The following is an 18,325-nucleotide window of genomic DNA, read 5'->3' on the forward strand; positions in this document are numbered from 1 at the left end:
ATGTATATGTGTATGAATGTAGATATATTAGCTTTGAAATCATAGTATACATATATCGCTCATTTTTTGACATTAAATATTCAATAAAATACTCAACCGAATATAATACGTTTTGCAATAACGTTAAATACTACCGTGTTGAACTAACTAACTAGATACAGTACAGTTTAGGCTTACGGAACGCAATATAAAATTGAAACAGTTAAAGAGGCCAACTGCTCCCCCTTACGAACGTTTACATGCTAATTAAGTACACTGACGGTGTCTCCCGCTCGTATTAATTAAATGCGCGGCATTGTATTAAGTACTACGTGGAAACGTCATATCACTTCGAGGTGACAGCCACGTCGTCGTTGCACAATGGAATGTTATAATATCGTACAGATTGAACTTGGACGTCTTGTACATTAATAACGTAATAACGATACAGCACAAGTAGATACGTCTACTTAAAATCATATCAAAATTATGGCATGTTGAAAAATGATACAAAGGAGGAACAAATTGCTTAAAAAATCTCAAGAAAACTACGTACCGTGTTATATACAAAAATTCGGTTTTCCTTCTAGATGGCGATGGAACATTGAACGCGAGTATCGTTATAGCTCGTATAATTGGGGCACGAATTATGCTTTATCTAAGACTGGTGGCATCACATAATAATTCTTTATTCATCATTTATCATCAATTATTGTCATTATTATAATACATAAATACATCATCGAGACAAATCTCACGGAGAGAGAATAGCTCATTTGATTAGAATTAATTAATTCATTCATTGCAGCGAGTCCACGATCTCTCGCCGAAAATGTTCTCAAAGATTTCGTTCGGTCAGATCTACTTACATATCGATCATTTATGTAATTTATATGACATTACTGTAATGGGACCTAATACTTATATTTTTAATCAGTCGTAGTCGCGAATGTGAACTTTTCTTGTTCCCATAATATTCGCATAATCGCATGTTCGTTCGTCTTATGTCACATTCGAAGGCACAGTGGCAAGTAATACAAATAGGGAAATACTATTTTGTAAATGCAGCGAATTGATATCCGAGTATGGGCAGTATACGTATAGCGTAATTACAGTGGACCTTTATTTCAACTGTATTTCATTGTACTTTAAACGAGACGGAGTATACGCCCATTCTCATTGCAGAAAAGAAGAGAACACAAAATTGCGGAAAGCGTAGAAAATGATTATACTAAACGAACCTGACCTTAAACATGTACTTGTAATACATGCTGGCAGGTTGTAAGGACACTTTTATTACACGTAAGCTTCCGATAAATGCATCTTACTTAATTAAGGAATGTTTGCGATACTATGAACGAAAAGTTGCCTCAATACGCAAATTTTTAGTCGGCATACAACGGTCATTACTAATCAGCATAAACATTTATGGCAATGACTCAAGCAAAGCCTACGATACGGTACGTTTGCGTGTATGCGAGTGCGTTTGTGTATGCGTGGGATGCGTGCACGCGCGTACGCGTCTATGTGTGTATGGTATCCTGCTTTTATACTTAAGTACAATTAGGACTTTTTCATGGAAAAATCTTGCTTTTCAATAAGTACATGTGTAATTTTAATTTTGTCATATACTAACGTGTCACGTAATACCTTTGTAAACGCCTTAAGTAAAAAAGATATAGGCAGTCCGAGGAAGACCAGATTTGATGCCATTTGCTCGCACGTTGTATATCGACATATTAATTTGTATTCAATAAATATTTTATAACTGCGTGGTAATCACCGTCTTTCTCGTGATGACTGTATGCTTAGTGGGTGTTTGATCAGGTGCCGGGCTCTGCGACGGGTCCGCCACTAACCAGGGACTAATATCCGATGCCGCCTGGCTCTCATCCTGCAAAGAGAATCTCTTTATTATCCGACATTGATTTTTGCTATTATTAATAATTAATACACTAATAATATATTACAATTTTAATGTTGATCGACACTTGAAGTGATGTCAATGATAATATTTGAATAATTTAAATAACGAGTATAGAAACAAATATGATGTTTGAGACTTCACGATTCATATGTATGCACAGACGACTCTCACGATGGGAGACAAAGCAAATTTTTCATTATGTTTTCACCAAGAGAATATAGCTTACTTCTATAATAAAATATTTCCTCTTTTTTGCTTCTTCTCATAATTTTAAACAATAAATTTTTTGTACGTATTTTCTTCGAGTAAGCTTTCCGTTTTCTTGGTGAAACCGAGATTGTTGCTTACGTAATAAATGGGACGATGCGATGGGACTATAGCTGCAAGCATAAGAAGTGTGTAACTGACCTTGTGTGTGAGTGTCGTGGTAGTCGTTTGTATCTCCTCGGTTTTAACAACTCGTGCTCCAGCTTTTTCCGTGTCCGCTTCAATCTTTTTCTCCACTGTAACCGGTTGTAAATCTTTGAAGGGATTGAGTATGCCCAGGAATGGATTCGAGTCTATAAACGGATTGGTATTTTTCTTCTTGTCGTCTTCCGGCTTCGCCTCCTCCTCGGAAGCTTCCGGTGTGTTGGACGCGTCATTGCTGGACGTATCATTGGTGAACGGATTGAAGGGGTTCTGCGATTGATTCGATACTTTCGGACTTAACGGCGTAGTCTTTTGTTCGATCTGGCCCCAGCTGTCCAACGAGAAATGCGTTACGGTTACGGCGTCGTCCGTGGAAGGATTTACCGCCGTTGCAGTTCCGCTCACAGAGAGCGTCAGTTTATCGCCGCCCTATTTGATGAAGAAAGCAAGAAAGCGAACACATTATGGCTAGCAGCTAGCGATACAAAGCAAATGCAGTAAAATGTATAACACAAATAAACAGCAACAAAAGAATAATCTTCACAAAATTATTGTTCAATAAGCCATCGATTCTGAACACCTTGTCATAAAACTGACTAACACACGATACCAATATAAAAATATATTGCTTTTAAGAGCTATAAAATACAAGAAAAACGGGGGAGAGAAACATATATTGGGATGACCGGAAAGTCAACCGACCTTTTTAGCAAAATTCAAATGCAAAATTTTCTATGAAGAATTAATGTAAATTTTGCTAAAAAAAAAAAGACTTCGATCAACTCAATAATATGAAAATTACATATAAAAAGGATACACGTGTATACAATAATGTAGACAAAAATAATTATAAAACACTAATGAAAATGAGAAGACTGGTGATGCTTACCACAGAAACGATCGTTGCCGCGTCCGAATGCTGATTCTTCTTCGCGATTACTCCGTCCGTGGACGTGATGGAGATCAAATTCGAATTTTTCCCCTGTTCGAGAAGAGTCGCCTTCAGTATGTTACATTTTAGAGACTCCGGCGGGATTGGTGTCCGTGGAGGCAGTGTCGATGTTCCGCCTACTTGATTATTAGGCACCAGCTGCACTTGATTCGTCATAGTCTCGACCGTCAAGCTCGTCTTCATAGGTTCCGATTCTTTCTCGTTACCGGCGACCGTCGTCTGGTTCCTGGCTTCTAGAGGCTGTTGATCTTTGGCGAGGGACTTCAACAAGGAGTCCACTAGAGGCGACGACGTGCCCTGAACGCTCGACGAGTCCGATGACTTTGTACTGGATCGGCTTGGCTGACGCTGCAGGGGTTCCTCTTCCGAGGCTGCAAATATGAAAATTCATATTATTAGAAATTGAAAAATTTCGTGTGAAATAATTAACTTGAATTTTCCTCTACAGATCTCACCTGGAGGTGAGGAAGGCGGTTGTTCGACTTGCTGTTGACGCTGTCGTTCGCGGAGCACATGGCTCTGCCGCCGCGCGTATCTCTGACTCGGTCGTCTTTCAAACTGCACGGTGCGGCGCGCGCGATTCAGCTGCGTCGTCTGGAACTCCGTCTTGCCGCTGTAACGGAAGCGTGAACCCATTCGGAAAAAGTTCTGGCGACTGCTCGCGCCCTTGACCGGTGCGCGCAAACGGAAGAAAGCATGGTGTTCGACGGCGCACTTCCACAGGTGTTTGCAGGCCTTCTCGTTCAGCAACCGAAATACGAACGTGTGCTCCTGCTCCCTGCCCTCGTCGTCCTCCTCTACGACCACTAGCGTCAGCTTCTTCTTCTTGAAGTCCAAACGACCGATCTTCGGCCAAAAGAACAGGCCTATCTTCTGCGCGCCCTCGAAGACCAAGATCCCGGTTGGGGTTAATCCCAAAGAGTACTCACACGCATCCTTGCCGAGGACGATGTGCATATCAACGCCGTACATGTCCAACCACTTGGCTTTGCTGAGATACGCAGACTCCGCTTGGGCCGGACTAAGGCCGGAGCATTTAACGTACTCTTCCAGCACCTCCAGCTCCATCTGCTCCGTCTGACCCGGCACGAAACGGAATTCTGAGACCGTCGCAGCACTGTGTATAGTGGGATCGTAATCTCCTAGTTCAGCTAGAATAAGAATGCATTTTTATTTTATTAAATGGCTTTTTTTGTCAAATTATATAAAAAGCTGCAGTTTAATTTCAATGGATGATATCGTTCAAATGCTTACATTGAAGAGATAGGGCAGCTAACTGAACCGCAACCTGATGAGGACAGTGAAGTTTGCCATCCAAAACATCCTGTTTCAACTGGAGGAAGAACTGATATCGCGTCAGTTCTTCACGCAGTGTATTTGGCTCCGAAGAATAAAACTTTACTTTCAGTCTCAGTGTGTAGGGTGGCCCAACTAAATGACAAAGCGATTGTATAAGTTTAATACATCGTATAACTTTGTTACGTCTATATTATATATTTATCTTGAGAAAAAAAATGGAAATTGTTGATACATACTTTTGACTTGTTTTTTGATGGGTTTTGTAGGATCCAACCAATGTTGTACATTATTGCTATCTGTATATTGCAGTCCAAAGTAATCCTTCTCGATTAAATCTAGGCTATAAAACACTTGCTCATATAAATCACTAGCCAAGGCCTTTTTCTGCAAAAAAGATCAACAGTTACAAAACATTGTGCTAGTGTACACACGTACAATATTACATAAGTACAAAAACCAAGCTTATTTCACGTGAACAAACACATTAGATTCTAATGCAAGATTTATAACAGCATCTCTGAAATAAAAACAGACACGAGACGAGATGTCTTGCAATGACATCTCGCAATAGAGACTTTGACACTTTCATAATTAATCACTGTTGGACTACTGATTGAATGCATCTTATCTCTTCCCTAGCGCTACAGGGAATCATCAAACAAACTTGATCAACCGTGTCTGTCACGTTACACAGCATAATTGCATCGCTGCGCCTCATTAACCGTGATGTCTTCCTTCGCATTCCTTTCCCCTTTCTGATAACTTACTGACAATTCGATGGGTAAGTCCGTGCCATCCAGCAACACCACCCTGCACTGCACGACGTTCTTGTTGCTGGGCAGCCTTTGATTTTTAATCTGCGAGGCGGTCTGGCCGCCGACGCTGCGCCCCCTTCGCCGCGACAGGAATCTCAGCATCTTGGCCCTTCGCCTTGGTCGTTCGCCCACCGAGCTCGCACGGAGACGCGCCAAACGCTGATCATCGACCTGCCGATGAGACGCGGCGTGATCCGCCCACTCTCCCGCTACCTCACTGTCGCGATAACGCGACCAGGCAGTCTCGCGTCAAACGGTTCCGCTCCCGCAAAATGTTGCCGACTCGAACGCGAGTACGCTGCTACATTCTTCGTTCGTTGCCTCGTCGTTACGCGGGATCGTCGTCAAATCGCACAGCCGCAACAAATCCACGACAGATCCACGCGACCCGCGCCCACGAGTCTATCGCATGCATACATCTGAATACACCTTGGGCAGACGGGCATGTAATCATGTAACGTAATCGCGGCCCCGTGCAGGCGCAGCAACTCTCGGAGCAAAAGTTACTGCGTTACGTACCGAAAAATGTGGATCTTCGCGACGGTCGTTGCGAAATTCATCATGAAAATCAGGAAATTTGATGAATCTTGTAATGCAAACGAAAAACTATTCATATTAATATTTCAGAAATTATTATTAAAATATCAAACTTTACGCTGGAGGTTATGAACCGATCTGTTGAGCTGTGTGTTGGTATACTCGATGGTTAATGTTTACTTTGTAATGATATTACGAATGCTATGACAATACATGACACAATTTGTACATTAATTTTTATTCTTCGTTATTTTCTTAAACGTTAACTCCTTTACTGTTTCTTTCCTTCCAAATATATTCCGAATATATTCCTAGATATATTCTTGTTTCATTCTCAGGGCATCTATCACGTAACTTTTTCCCTAGGATGGAAAATGAAAAATGAAAATTTCGCGTGAACTTTTACGTTATGGGCATCTATCACGTAACTTTTCCCCTAGGATGGAAAATGAAAAATGAAAATTTCGCGTGAACTTTTACGTTATGATTTGCTGCTGAGATAAAGAAATTTTCATTTTTCATTTTCCATCCTAGGGGAAAAGTTACGTGATAGATGCCCTGCACGAGAGAATGCAGGTAAAGGTGCCTTTTCATGCAGCGAATTTTTCACTGCGAATGATTTTTAGCGAGTAGCGAATAGTTTGTGAGCGTCACATCTGTATGGTTGCATGTCAACAATAGTAAGAAAATATTATACATAGTTGTTTTGAAATGCTTTTAAATATTATATTTAACAAACATAGATTAAATTATTACTTTATAGGAAAATCTTGAAATCTTTGTAATGGACGACGAGTCGGTTATAAACTGGACTTGGTATAACCACCAACTGCAGTGGTTATTGCATATGTACAATAAGCAAATTATTATTATATTGTACAGAAAAGAAAAGCTGCTGCAGTTGCAGCTACACTTTTACATTTGAGAAAAAGTGGAAAAAAAAGATATTGTAAAAAGAAATATTGGATAGCACCCATTTTTCAAGAAAGGAAAGTGCATGGATTCTTTCATGCTGTGCTACCTAATCTCGTTTTAGAAGATTTGAGATTTAATAATTACATACGCATGTCTGCAACTCAATTTGAAAAGTTAACATTCTTAGTTGGAACAGACATATTCGCTCCTTGCGAATATTCGCTACAAGCTGAAACTTTTCAGCGAACAGCGATTACTCGCTAGCGAACAGCGAATGATCACGTGACCATCATTCGCGGCGATTATTTCGCTGCATGAAACGGCACCTTAAACGACGGATGGCTCTGGGTGGGGAAAGGGGAGAGATAAAGCTGTCGAAATCCATTGAAAGAGGAATGTTTCTAGTCGATAATCAACGACACGATCAGTTACACGGTTACATACACACAGGTTATAATAACGAGCACAATTGGCAATTGATGTCAAATGTACATACATAGATTATCTTTTTCACGATGCGTTTTGCAGATAATAAAGTGCATATAATACATTACCGATTCGATCGTTGTCAACGTGCAGCAATACACGATTGAAATAATGATTGACATAACTTAACATTTATACGAACTGAGTTCTAATACATTTTACTAATAATTGCGAAAGTAACAGAATGGCAGAAACGGTGGAGGACATGGATAGCCTGGATGGCAAACTGTTTGGTACCACATTTAAAAGGAATCCACCGGATGATGGCAAAAAGAGAATCACATTTGCAGGTTCTACTTGACGTATTAATCAGTAGATTATTTTATTTCTTTCTAATAAAATACTAAAATTAATATTCTCTTTTTATGTTTTCATATAAATTACATTATTATTATTCATTATTTTGTAGATGAAGATGATCCAATAGCTAATCTATTAATTGATAAAGAGGATGTGCCAACAGGCCAAAAGAATCCAACGGCAATAAGAGATAAACGAAGTATAATAGATGACTTGTTTGATAAAAAGTTTTCCAATGAATCCTTATCGAGTTCAAAGCCTGATGAGAAAGAAAATAATTTGACATCTGCACTAAGTGCTACAGGAATCGATAGGTCAAAAACGTTAGAAGATAAGACAAAAAAACAGTCTCTGATGCAAGATTTGTTTGGGAGTACATTGCACACGTCTCCGTCAAAAGAGTCAAATGCCAGTAAAAGGTCCATGCAGTCAGAAGAAAAAATATCGACCATAACTGAAGTCTCTAAAGCACAATCGCAACATTCAACATATGCGCCAACATCTTTTGGAACGAGAGAGCCTCGTAGAGGCAAGAGAACTTCAGAAATAATTAATGATCCCCTAGGATTATTTTCTTCAAGCACGTTTAGTCGAACGGAACAAGTTCCAAAAGTAAGCTATTTTTAAAATGAATGCTTGCGATACTCCATTTTACCTTATGTTTGTGTTGAAAATAACTTTTCCCTGACTTTAAAGGCAGCAGAAAGACGTGCAGTATCTGCAGACACAAATAGACAGAAATCAGAAAGCAAAGACTATTTACCGGAATGGTTGGAACCTAAAAAGACAGCAGAAGATAAAAGTAGCGATTATACTCAAGATAGGCCTACTGAAGAATTATTTAACCAGCACAGAAGGTCCAGCTCCGATAAGATTATGCAAGAAGTAAGCGATTGATTTAATTATTGATATAATAAAGATGATTTTATCTCAAATTATTGTATGCCACAGGTAGCAAACACGCAGCAAGAGAACGAATCAAGAATAATCGAAGCAGTGCCACATGAGAAGGAAAAATCGACGAAATTATCAGATGGTCAGAAAATTGGAACGAGTGAACACGAAAAAGGAAAAACTGAAGAAGATTATCCTAAAGTAAATTTTTCTATGAAAAAAAGACCTGCATATAAATTAATTTCTATTGCAAGATTAAAGACATATGTTCAATCTTATAATTTGCAGTACAACACAATGGTTGTGTCAACTAATGCTGATGTGAATAAAAATTCGAGGGACGCGCATGGTAATTTAATGTGTAATGAGGGCGGTTACGTAACTGCCATACGGAAATTGGAACTGGAGAAATCTCATTTGTCAGTAACGATACATAGCTTGAATGAAAAATATGAAAATGAGATTATGATTCTAGACGAGTCCTATAAGTAAGTGTAGAGCAAAAAAAGAGTGAATACAAAATTATTAATGAGCATCCTCTTCTCATAAATTACTCACACAATTTTCTCTTAGGCGGCAAATAGGATTCCTGCAAGAGAGAACAAACACATTGGAGAAGAGAATGCAACAGGAGCTCGAATGTTTAGAGGCAGATTACGAAACGAAGATCGAAAAATTGAAAAATGAAAAGATGCAAATTGAAACGTTTTACAAGGAAGAAATACAAACCTTGAAGGTATAAAATGTTTAATGCATCAATGATTACGTATACTTTAGTAAACATTAGTTCAACAATTGTTAATTGTTTTATCAGAAGGAGCATGCGCAATTTATAGAGGAAATTTATGAGCGCCATTCCCAAAGTATAAGACTGCTACAGAAGGAACATTTTGATACAATGGAGAGTATATTGAAAATGAGGGAGGTAGAGAATTTAGCTATGACAACCATAGCGACCCATAAGACTGACTTACAGACTTTGTTACAAAAAGCTGACTTCATTATAGAGAATATGAAAAACGTGCAAGAAAAGACTGACCAAAGAGACGACCAAAGTATAAAGTTAAGAGAATACTATTTGAAGACTAACGAAGAAGACGTACAAAGTATGGCCAATCTTTCGATCAAATTATTACAAGTAGGGCTTGCAATTTTTTATTGACCTTGCACATACGGTATTTCCGCAGTACGAAATGTAGAAATGAAGAAGCAGCGGGAACTACTAGAACAGGAACGTGAGAAAATGATGAAAGTAGCTGACAAATTGGACTCGCATGTTGCACAGTTGGCTCTTGAGTTGGAGAAGAAGAGCGCTATGCTCAACGAGGCGTTAGAAACGTTAAAGAAAAGAGAGGAGTTCCTGTCACACGAAAGAGAAATATTTGAGGAAAAAGTACAATGGGAGCGTAATCATATACAGGTATTTGCTCGATATAATTTAATTATTTAATTATTGCTGTAAATATAACTATAATATTCTCAGAAACGCCTTTTTTTCTTTATAATATTCTAAGGCCTTAAAGGAATCTTGGTTTAATGAACAAGAAAAGCAATTAAAGGCTTTGACAAAAGAAAAAGAGGTAATCGCAGCTAAAAAGAAACAATATGAGGTCCTAAGAACGATAAAGATCAATTCGGACGATATTACAAAAATAGAGGTAGGTTAAAGAGAAAATTTTTTTCAATAAATACACATTAAATATATGTAAATAAGAAAGAAATGTAGTTGGCAGCGGCTATAAAAGCAGCTCAGGATGCTACTACATTTGCGAATCAGGAACGATTGAAATGGCAAGAGAAGATCAAAGATCTCGAAATGCAACAGCAGACTCTGGAAGAAAAGGAATATCGGCTTTTGACGCGCGCTCAAGATCTTGAAAATTTCACGCAAGTAAGAGCAATTAATTGTATATGTGCAGATAATAGAAATTAATTACATATATAGTATCAAGAAGATTAAATAATTCAGGTAGCATTTGCGAAAAATGAAGAAGCTGTCAAGGTGCTGAAAGAAGCTCGTAATATTGAAAACGAGCACAGAGCAAAAGTCGATGCACATTTTGGTGCATTGGCGCGAAGGCAAAACACAACGGCAGAGAAACTAAATTTAGCAAGGTAAATGATTTATATAACTATAAATAAGTAATTTGTTTATAACATGAATTTAATAATCCATTGTCTTACTTTTTACTTGTTCAATTTCCTTTTTAATTTTTCTCAGTGAGAAGTTGGCTTTAAGAACTGCCCAGATGGAGAAATTGGGAAGCAGCCGAAATGCTCCGTATGGTTACGCAAACAAACAAGCACTGTCTAGTCAGCAACACGCATTTCAAGTCACTACCCACTTCTCAGTAAGCGAACAGCAGTCGTGAAAAGGAATTGTTAATCAAATAATCTATAATTTATTAATACTTTACAAAAATATACACGATTGTTTTCAGGAAGTCGTGGACCCTCGATTAGTGATGTTAAAATTGAGTCTGGACGACCAACTGGATAATATTAAATACATGACTGCCATGAAACTTTGATAACGTTCGACAGATATGTACGAAATGTAGCTTTTCCACGGAAACCCGTTTAATATTTTCTGTACTGTGAATGGTTGCAATAAATAATAATCGACGTACTTATTTAATGAGAGTCGATCCACTGTCCGTTGATCCATTACTGAAAGACAAGCTGATACTTGCATCTGAAAATAATCTTATATTATTCTACCTTAATTGCTACTTAATTAATTGCCCTACCTTAACTAATTAAATACCTTAATAATAATAAATAACATTAACATAACTGCTCTTTTCTTATTATTTAAAAAACTTGTGCACTACTCTGAGTATTTAAATAATCAACTGTACATATAATTGTGTTAAAAAATAAAATATTACCTTCAACAGTATCGCTATTGTTCAAGATGTGTTGTTGAAGTACTGCTATGTCTTCTTTCAACATTTCCAGTTGTGTAATACTGCACTTTGTTTGATACAACTGCTTTCCGGCAGCTTCGGTGCATGTTGTCTGAAAAACAGTTCAGGAAGTCCGGAATATATATACATTTTTCTTTTCATATCGAAATATTTTCTGATATTTACCACGGCTTGAATCAGCTCCACAGGATCCATGTTATTTTCCTTCACATCGCCGAGAGCTTTACAAGTGTCTCCTCCGTTGTTCAAGAAGTCAATCACGTCAGTAAACATCGTCCTCATGTCTCTGCAAGAGTGAAATCAAATGTCACCGATATTTCTTTGAAAATGAGGGTAGGCTGTCACGTACTGTGCGTAATCATGCGGAACTGGCAAGCCTGAAATATCGTTTGCTGAGTGTATGATCTTGTGTATGGAATGCTTGTGCGCCGTGATCATGTTGAGATGCTTCGTGATGTTCTCCTTGCGCTGTTCTATTTTTTCTGCGAATTCGACATTCACAATGCAATCGCAACAGTCTTATACAGAAATATCACACAAATAAAAATTTTAAGCACACTAAAGGATACGTACTGCTTAGATCGCGCACTTTTTTCATTAATTTCCTGTGTTCATCAGATGCCACGTCAAGGTGCTCCAGCTTGCACTGATCAGCCTGTCTTCTCCGTTGCAGAGTCTTTATAAAACGTTCTATGTCGTCCATATCAAGTTGCACTAAAGCAAGGTAGATAAGAGTGCTCCAAAATTTAATTTATTGCACTCTCTCTAGTAGTGATGTATTATCTTTTATACATATTTTACATATCAAGTCAAGACATTCTTTACTTGCGATTCGGATAAAAGTTTGAGTTTTCAAACAAACTTCTACACAAACAGCACGAGAATGCAGGGTGGCCAACTCAGGAAGAATATTATTCTCTAAACTTCATGGCGCGAATTTCGATCTAGACATTTTCAGAATACTAAAAAAGATAAAGATAATAGATAAAGCTAAAATGCATGTAGTTTAATTAAAATAAATATTCAAAGTTAAATTCTGTTGAAAAATCGAGAAAGTCAAGTGTAATGTTAAATTTGTCAAATATGAATATGAATATGAATTCACAAAGATTTATTGTCAAGTTTACTGACACGTGTATTATCGAATCATCATAAACATCTTTGTCTTTTACATTTCTATGTAATGTGAAAACATTATCTCAAAAGTTATTATTAACATTAAAATTATGATTTAAGGGAGAACAAAAAAATATAAAGTTAAACAGCTAATTAAACGTTAATTAAAATTGATCCAAGTTGAACTTGTTTAACCTATACAACATGTCTGCTGAAGAAACTTTTGAACAGGTTAGGCTTTTTATACATTCTTTCTTGTAAAATTTAGATTTTTATAGTTCGTTATTATGTGCTAAAAAAGGATCTTTCAATTATTAATTCAGAAATACGTTTTGAAAAACAAACATGTACAATTTCATTTAAAATACTTTGTATAATATATATTATACTCAGACAGTAAATTTTAATAACAAACAAATAATATACTTTTTGACAATTGTGCAATCATTGATAGGACAATTTTTACGATTAATTTTTGTGTCCAATTGAACGTATTTAACCATTTCAATAGTTTGAGGACGAAGAGACAGAAATTCCAATTGGTGGTACTCTACCTGGTGGAAGGAAGCGGCTCTTCTCTAAGGAGTTACGTTGCATGATGTATGGCTTTGGCGATGATCAAAATCCTTATACAGAAAGTGTTGATCTGATAGAAGATCTGGTTATTGAATTCATCACGGATATGACGCACAAAGCTATGGAAATTGGGCGCACAGGACGAGTTCAAGTAGAGGATATTGTATTTCTAGGTAACTTGTGTGCGATGCATCTATTGTTTTATATATAGAAACATTTACTTATAATTTACCTATATTTTGCAGTCAGAAAAGATGCCAGAAAATATGCCAGAGTGAAAGATCTTTTAACAATGAATGAAGAACTGAAGAAAGCAAGAAAAGCATTCGATGAAGTTAAATATGCAGGTACTGTCAAAGATTAGATTGTCCGTTGTATTGTCATTTTTATCTTGATTGTATAAAAATCTGTTATAAGTTAATTTGTTAATTTATACTGTTTTGAATTATTTACAATAATTTGAATAATTATATATATATATATATATCACAGCATGATTCATGTGGAAGTAGTATTAATATAATTTCTTTGTTTGGCATACTTAATGTGATATTTCTTGAACAAATATTGTTTATAAGTTATGCCATGTATGCATTGCTTGGCAATATTTTATTTTGCAATATAGCAATATGTGATCGCTTGCAAGTACAAAATTGTCCTTCCGTCACGAATACGTCAGCGAACACTGCTTTTTAAGTTCTTAGATGCAAAGAAAGAAAAAAAGTGTAACAAAAATGTTTTTAAAAGATATTAAATATTAAATCCTGCATTGATACAGAATTCATTCTGACCAATATATTATAATTCTCGAGAGATACTTTATCTCTTTCATATATTATCACTATTGCGGACCAAACTATTGACGGTCTAAAAACAATGTGTTTTTACTGACTCTTAGTTCTTAGTTGGATCTTACATTATATCTCGTTCAGATATTATTAATTTTAATTAGTGCACATATTGTATTTTATAAGTAGATACATACATGTAATGTACAATTAATACAAATACAGCCTTACAGGAAATACAGTTTATTCCATTTCTGCATAACTATTGTCCGCATAGTGACCGAATAATTATTTAATATTGTTATTGTTTATAAATGATGGATTAAACAGAACGATAATAATATTCGAATTCTCATCACCCCCAGGAGTTTCTCTATTGCATTGCATTTTCTGAAAAATTTTGTTTGCGTTTTTTTAATACAGGTTTGCATATCTTTTGCATGGTTTGTTACAGAAGAAGTTGCTAAGAATGCACGTTGATTGCATGTCACAGTCACTTTGTACACTGTTACTAGTCCTCGCAGTGTTTATATGAATCTCTCGAGCACACAATACCACAATTACTTGACGATGTCACGAACCACCTGTTTTGCTGACAGAATAACGTCATTGAGTCCCACGCCGTCGTACGAGGAACCGCACAGCCCGAGGGGGATGCGGTGTTCGAAAATGTATTCACGGATGCGTTTTACACGTTGAGTATGACCCACTACGTGCTGCGGAATACAATCCTTCAGAATGGCAACGTTACGTGCAACTGGTTCCTCCTCAATACACAGAATGTCTCGCGTGTGGTCGGTTGCCGTTTTTAACAGTTGTTCCTCCGTCGGATTAGGCCCGAAATATTTCTCGAACCACGCGCCTCCCATCATTACTGTTAACACCTGAAATCATAAAGTTTTGTACATAGAGAATGTTCGAAGGATGCTACACATCGATGTAAAGCAGTTTTGTACGCAATAAAAAAATGTTAATAAAAACAAGAAGGGACACTGGACTGTAAGTAAATTAAGGAACGAGTATTCTAAGCAACTGAGCAATGCTGCTTTGTGGTAAATATCTACCGTGGATTTCTGAGGGAATACACAGGAGTCGAAGATCACTCCCAACAGAGGAAGATTCTCCTTCGGAGGTATGAGGAAGCCGAACGCTTGCAACGGCAACACGTTCTCCTGAAATTCGAGGTTGACTACCGCTACCGTCACGGTGGGTATCGCCTTCAATTCCGCCGACAGCGTGGGATGTTGCTCCTGCACCAGCTCGGCCAAGTCCTTAGCACATATACTCGAGATCACGCGCGAGCATTCCCGAGTACCGCCTGAGTTGACCGACAGTTCCACGTGGTCCGGTTTAAACGTGAGCTTCTCGCACTTCTTCCCAGTTTGTATCTCCACTCCCCGTTCCTTTAAACTGTCGGCTAACGTTTGAGGCAATTGTTCGAGTCCTCCCTGCAGGCCCCATGATGTCCAACGTTTCGCTTGGGCTCTGGCCGCCAAACCTCCATGCGGAACCGCGGATTCGGCATCGCTTGTGCCTGCCGAGTCACCTTTTTTTGACCTCTGCAGTCTATTCAGCAGCATACCCTTCACTACAGATCCGTGCTCCTGCTCCGCCTCGAACAGAGATTTAAATAAAAACTTGACGCTTATCTCACGCGCGTCCCCCGCGCAAATTCCACAGATTATTGGACTGATCAGATTGTCCGCGACATCCTGGCCGAATCTTCTCTGAAAGAAGCTGTGTATACTTTCATCCTCTTTGGATACTTTGGGTGCTCTCAGATCGCTCCATATGCAACTTATCAAGGAACGATTCAGCAGTGAAGTAGTTTTGAAAAAACCTGCTAACGAGGTGGGAAGCAAATGCAATATTTCGTCTGAGTAAATCAATCTGTTTTTTACTGCGGGATGATTTAATTCGATATGAATTAACTTATCAGTCAGTTGGAGGTCCTCTACTAAGTCAAGAGTGTTCTTTCCAGCTGCTCCAACTAATCTGATGGTTCTTGGTCCCTGCTCGAAGACTGCTCCATTTGGCGATACTCTGCTGCGTATCCAACCACCCAGGCGATTGGACGCTTCCAGCAAATTAATGGAAGTAATTTTCGCATTTTTAGCAGCATAATACGCTGCTGATAGACCAGATATACCACCTCCTAATATTATAGTCATTTTGTTACATGTACTCCAAAATGATCTTAGTATAACTACTGAGATAAAATGAATATACGCGAAATTAATATCTTAATCAATTACTTCTGTATATAATTTTATATATTTAAATATATACAATAAGATAAATCAGAATTTTTTGTGCTTATACTGTGTAAAATTTGTATAAATATGTGTTAAATTATTTACAATCAGTAATCTGTTAGTAACTAGATAATGCAGCTTACATATTCTCGCATTACATTAAAATTTGCAGACAACAGAAATTAATAAATTAATATCAGTAGCAAATTGCAGGTTATGTTCTCCACACGCACACTTTTTTTCGCTGCTGCATTATCATCTGATCATCGCGTCACGGTGCAAACGGTGCAAAGCGTTTTTCTCTATTGTCGTATCGGGAATGCTAAATTTCCAAAGGCGCCGTAAATGTCAATCGTCTAAAGTACATTTCGTATTATCTATGTCGCGTCTGAAGTAAGGCACTTTTAAATCGAACACGTACGTATTACGAATACGTGTGTGTATGTGAACTACATCTGACAATTTTTAGCTATAAGTATCAGAATACATGCACAGAGATATTAAACGTAAGGTTAAGGGGATGCTGGAGTTGCTAGTGAACTATTTTTTCACTATAGCGATGGTAATTGCAGTTTCGAAAATTCTCTTTATTGCTTGTGCAGAATAAAAAATCCTTTTCCACAAATGAAGTATAGATAGAAAGAAAGCCCGCTCTACGGGACTTTATATTCAAAATGGAAAAAAGTTAAAAACTTGCATTTGTCTTTTCTAACTAAAAAATAGTTCACTAGCAGCTCCAGCATCCCCTTAAGAAATAATTATTACTCATATAAGTAATAAGTTATATGCAATATTAAGAATTAATACATCATCGAATCTCGAAAGATTATTTCTCAATAATTTCAGTCAACAATCGTAACGAACGCCTAGATACGCGCGCTCGAACGGTGCAGCAGCTAACTTCACGCGTGAGAACGTAAGTGACTGCGCGTGGGGACTTTGGTGGCCCTGTTCGCGATCGACGTCGTCGTCAGTGTTGCCGCAAGTCCAAAAAATTAATCACCAGACTTCTGTTTAAGAAATCACCAGATTAGAACATCTTTCACCAGATTTTTAAAAAGTGAATTTAAGAAGGTGAAAAGATGAATTCAAAGTTAATCTTAATAATTTTAAATGTTTATTGCACATTTAAAAAATACATAAAATTCGATAGAAATATTTAAACATAAATCTTCATATTCTTAAAAGTATAAATAAAAGCTATGAACAGAAATAAGTATTTTCTTAGAATAATAGAATGGTATTTTCTTATAGAATAATTTCAGAAAATACATCTGTTTTATTTTCTGAACGCACCCAATAGATCTGTCAAGATGACATACTTGTTACAGGCGTTTGAAAGTTAATAGCTCTTGCGTTTTTTGTATGTTTTAAAGTTGTAGCATGTTTTTTAATTGCTGCCAATCCACCAATGTAATCTGATGAACATATTTTGCAATGAAAGTAATTTATACCTTTATGACTTCTTGTAATCCACTTTTTATATTCGCTGAGATTTTCCCATTCAGATCTATATTTGTGCAAATATATTTTCTTTGCTTTTTTAGCACTAGTTGAAGCCGATAATGTCTGTTCATCATCTTCATCTTCCATCTCATTCATCTAACTCGTTTGCACTCATACTAAATTCAATCTATAGGAATAGAAATAAAGCTATGTAAGTATAAGTATGTGTGTATGTACAGGAATAAACATGAGTAGAATGAATATAAATGAAGAGAATGTATATAAAATTGCTTACAGTGATATTATCTCGATTTAAATCCTTAGTATATCCTTGAGCTTGTATATTACCACATAATTGACGCAGTTTTTCTTAGCCAGACAATTTTGACTTGACAAATATTATTGTAGTTTTGCATAGACCAAAGCTTGCAAATATGCAAATAATAATAATGTCAGTACACTTAATTGTTACATGTATATTAGGAATTTAAATTAATAAGAAAAGCATTTAAGGGGGTATTCTAGTGTAGCATGTCGGAAAAATCGATTTTTTTTGTTGCATATTTTGCAAGTATATGGTATGGAAAATATGTCTGCGAGAAAATTTAGCCCGATTCGCAAAATTAACAAAGTAATAGCACCTAATAGAAAATGACCTCTGGTGCGCGCTCGGCGGTTGAACCGCGCGGCACACAACAG

The 18,325-nt window shown here is 37.2% G+C and overlaps 5 protein-coding genes across 7 annotated transcripts; 2 read left to right on the forward strand and 3 right to left on the reverse strand.

Moving 5' to 3' along the window:
• Window positions 1–644: 644 nt before the first annotated feature.
• Window positions 645–6,216, reverse strand: LOC105280363 (band 4.1-like protein 5). Of its 2 annotated transcripts, XM_011340863.3 has the most exons (7): window positions 5,336–6,213; window positions 4,805–4,952; window positions 4,524–4,700; window positions 3,725–4,420; window positions 3,207–3,640; window positions 2,315–2,746; window positions 645–1,873 (listed from the first exon to the last, which is right to left on the reverse strand). In XM_011340863.3, exons 1-7 carry the CDS (start codon window positions 5,483–5,485, stop codon window positions 1,742–1,744), a joined length of 2,169 nt encoding a protein of 722 aa, XP_011339165.1. In that variant the 5' UTR covers window positions 5,486–6,213; the 3' UTR covers window positions 645–1,741. The 2 variants fall into 2 exon arrangements, with proteins under 2 accessions (XP_011339165.1, XP_011339166.1); XM_011340864.3 differs by lacking the exon at window positions 2,315–2,746 and having other exon boundaries at window positions 5,336–6,216.
• A 314-nt stretch (window positions 6,217–6,530) lies between these two features.
• LOC105280370 (A-kinase anchor protein 9) lies at window positions 6,531–11,145 on the forward strand. The gene is made up of 15 exons (XM_026973045.1): window positions 6,531–6,600; window positions 6,684–7,285; window positions 7,364–7,611; window positions 7,731–8,233; window positions 8,318–8,506; window positions 8,573–8,716; window positions 8,804–9,003; window positions 9,089–9,251; window positions 9,330–9,621; window positions 9,703–9,935; window positions 10,030–10,173; window positions 10,242–10,406; window positions 10,485–10,630; window positions 10,737–10,866; window positions 10,957–11,145. Exons 3-15 carry the CDS (start codon window positions 7,506–7,508, stop codon window positions 11,044–11,046), a joined length of 2,505 nt encoding a protein of 834 aa, XP_026828846.1. The 5' UTR covers window positions 6,531–6,600; window positions 6,684–7,285; window positions 7,364–7,505; the 3' UTR covers window positions 11,047–11,145.
• On the reverse strand, window positions 10,895–12,341 carry LOC105280369. The gene is made up of 5 exons (XM_011340876.3): window positions 12,019–12,341; window positions 11,795–11,927; window positions 11,611–11,731; window positions 11,407–11,536; window positions 10,895–11,210 (listed from the first exon to the last, which is right to left on the reverse strand). Exons 1-5 carry the CDS (start codon window positions 12,146–12,148, stop codon window positions 11,146–11,148), a joined length of 579 nt encoding a protein of 192 aa, XP_011339178.1. The 5' UTR covers window positions 12,149–12,341; the 3' UTR covers window positions 10,895–11,145.
• Window positions 12,342–12,456: 115 nt separating this feature from the next.
• Window positions 12,457–14,660, forward strand: LOC105280374 (transcription initiation factor TFIID subunit 13). Of its 2 annotated transcripts, XM_011340882.3 has the most exons (4): window positions 12,464–12,792; window positions 13,073–13,310; window positions 13,383–13,484; window positions 14,525–14,660. In XM_011340882.3, exons 1-4 carry the CDS (start codon window positions 12,766–12,768, stop codon window positions 14,527–14,529), a joined length of 372 nt encoding a protein of 123 aa, XP_011339184.1. In that variant the 5' UTR covers window positions 12,464–12,765; the 3' UTR covers window positions 14,530–14,660. The 2 variants fall into 2 exon arrangements, with proteins under 2 accessions (XP_019887555.1, XP_011339184.1); XM_020031996.2 differs by lacking the exon at window positions 14,525–14,660 and having other exon boundaries at window positions 12,457–12,792; window positions 13,383–13,848.
• LOC105280373 (protoporphyrinogen oxidase) lies at window positions 14,153–16,744 on the reverse strand. Its single transcript, XM_011340881.3, has 2 exons — window positions 14,990–16,744; window positions 14,153–14,809 (listed from the first exon to the last, which is right to left on the reverse strand). The coding sequence occupies exons 1-2, from the start codon at window positions 16,094–16,096 to the stop codon at window positions 14,486–14,488; spliced, it is 1,431 nt and encodes a 476-aa protein (XP_011339183.2). The 5' UTR covers window positions 16,097–16,744; the 3' UTR covers window positions 14,153–14,485.
• Window positions 16,745–18,325: the final 1,581 nt, after the last annotated feature.

This window comes from Ooceraea biroi, chromosome 1 (genome assembly GCF_003672135.1).
Source record: "Ooceraea biroi isolate clonal line C1 chromosome 1, Obir_v5.4, whole genome shotgun sequence".
In the NCBI taxonomy this organism is placed as follows: Eukaryota; Metazoa; Arthropoda; class Insecta; order Hymenoptera; family Formicidae; genus Ooceraea; species Ooceraea biroi.

What these genes read in the sequence shown, in the direction of transcription:
- LOC105280363 (XM_011340863.3), bottom strand. Translation starts at nt 5,485, where the DNA reads ATGCTGAGATTCCTGTCGCGGCGAAGGGGGCGCAGCGTCGGCGGCCAG. An exon ending in ACCGCCTTCCTCACCTCCAG is followed by an intron (nt 3,641 to 3,724) that starts GTGAGATCTGTA and finishes TCATATTTGCAG; the next exon opens with CCTCGGAAGAGGAACCCCTG. An exon ending in CCACGACACTCACACACAAG is followed by an intron (nt 1,874 to 2,314) that starts GTCAGTTACACA and finishes TTCTCTTTGCAG; the next exon opens with GATGAGAGCCAGGCGGCATC.
- LOC105280370 (XM_026973045.1), top strand. Translation starts at nt 7,506, where the DNA reads ATGGCAGAAACGGTGGAGGACATGGATAGCCTGGATGGCAAACTGTTT. An exon ending in ATTCTAGACGAGTCCTATAA is followed by an intron (nt 9,004 to 9,088) that starts GTAAGTGTAGAG and finishes ATTTTCTCTTAG; the next exon opens with GCGGCAAATAGGATTCCTGC. An exon ending in GGGAGCGTAATCATATACAG is followed by an intron (nt 9,936 to 10,029) that starts GTATTTGCTCGA and finishes TAATATTCTAAG; the next exon opens with GCCTTAAAGGAATCTTGGTT.
- LOC105280369 (XM_011340876.3), bottom strand. Translation starts at nt 12,148, where the DNA reads ATGGACGACATAGAACGTTTTATAAAGACTCTGCAACGGAGAAGACAG. An exon ending in GTTCCGCATGATTACGCACA is followed by an intron (nt 11,732 to 11,794) that starts GTACGTGACAGC and finishes TCACTCTTGCAG; the next exon opens with AGACATGAGGACGATGTTTA. An exon ending in TGGAGCTGATTCAAGCCGTG is followed by an intron (nt 11,537 to 11,610) that starts GTAAATATCAGA and finishes ACTGTTTTTCAG; the next exon opens with ACAACATGCACCGAAGCTGC.
- LOC105280374 (XM_020031996.2), top strand. Translation starts at nt 12,766, where the DNA reads ATGTCTGCTGAAGAAACTTTTGAACAG. An exon ending in CTGAAGAAACTTTTGAACAG is followed by an intron (nt 12,793 to 13,072) that starts GTTAGGCTTTTT and finishes CCATTTCAATAG; the next exon opens with TTTGAGGACGAAGAGACAGA. An exon ending in AGAGGATATTGTATTTCTAG is followed by an intron (nt 13,311 to 13,382) that starts GTAACTTGTGTG and finishes TATATTTTGCAG; the next exon opens with TCAGAAAAGATGCCAGAAAA.
- LOC105280373 (XM_011340881.3), bottom strand. Translation starts at nt 16,096, where the DNA reads ATGACTATAATATTAGGAGGTGGTATATCTGGTCTATCAGCAGCGTAT. An exon ending in TATTCCCTCAGAAATCCACG is followed by an intron (nt 14,810 to 14,989) that starts GTAGATATTTAC and finishes TTATGATTTCAG; the next exon opens with GTGTTAACAGTAATGATGGG.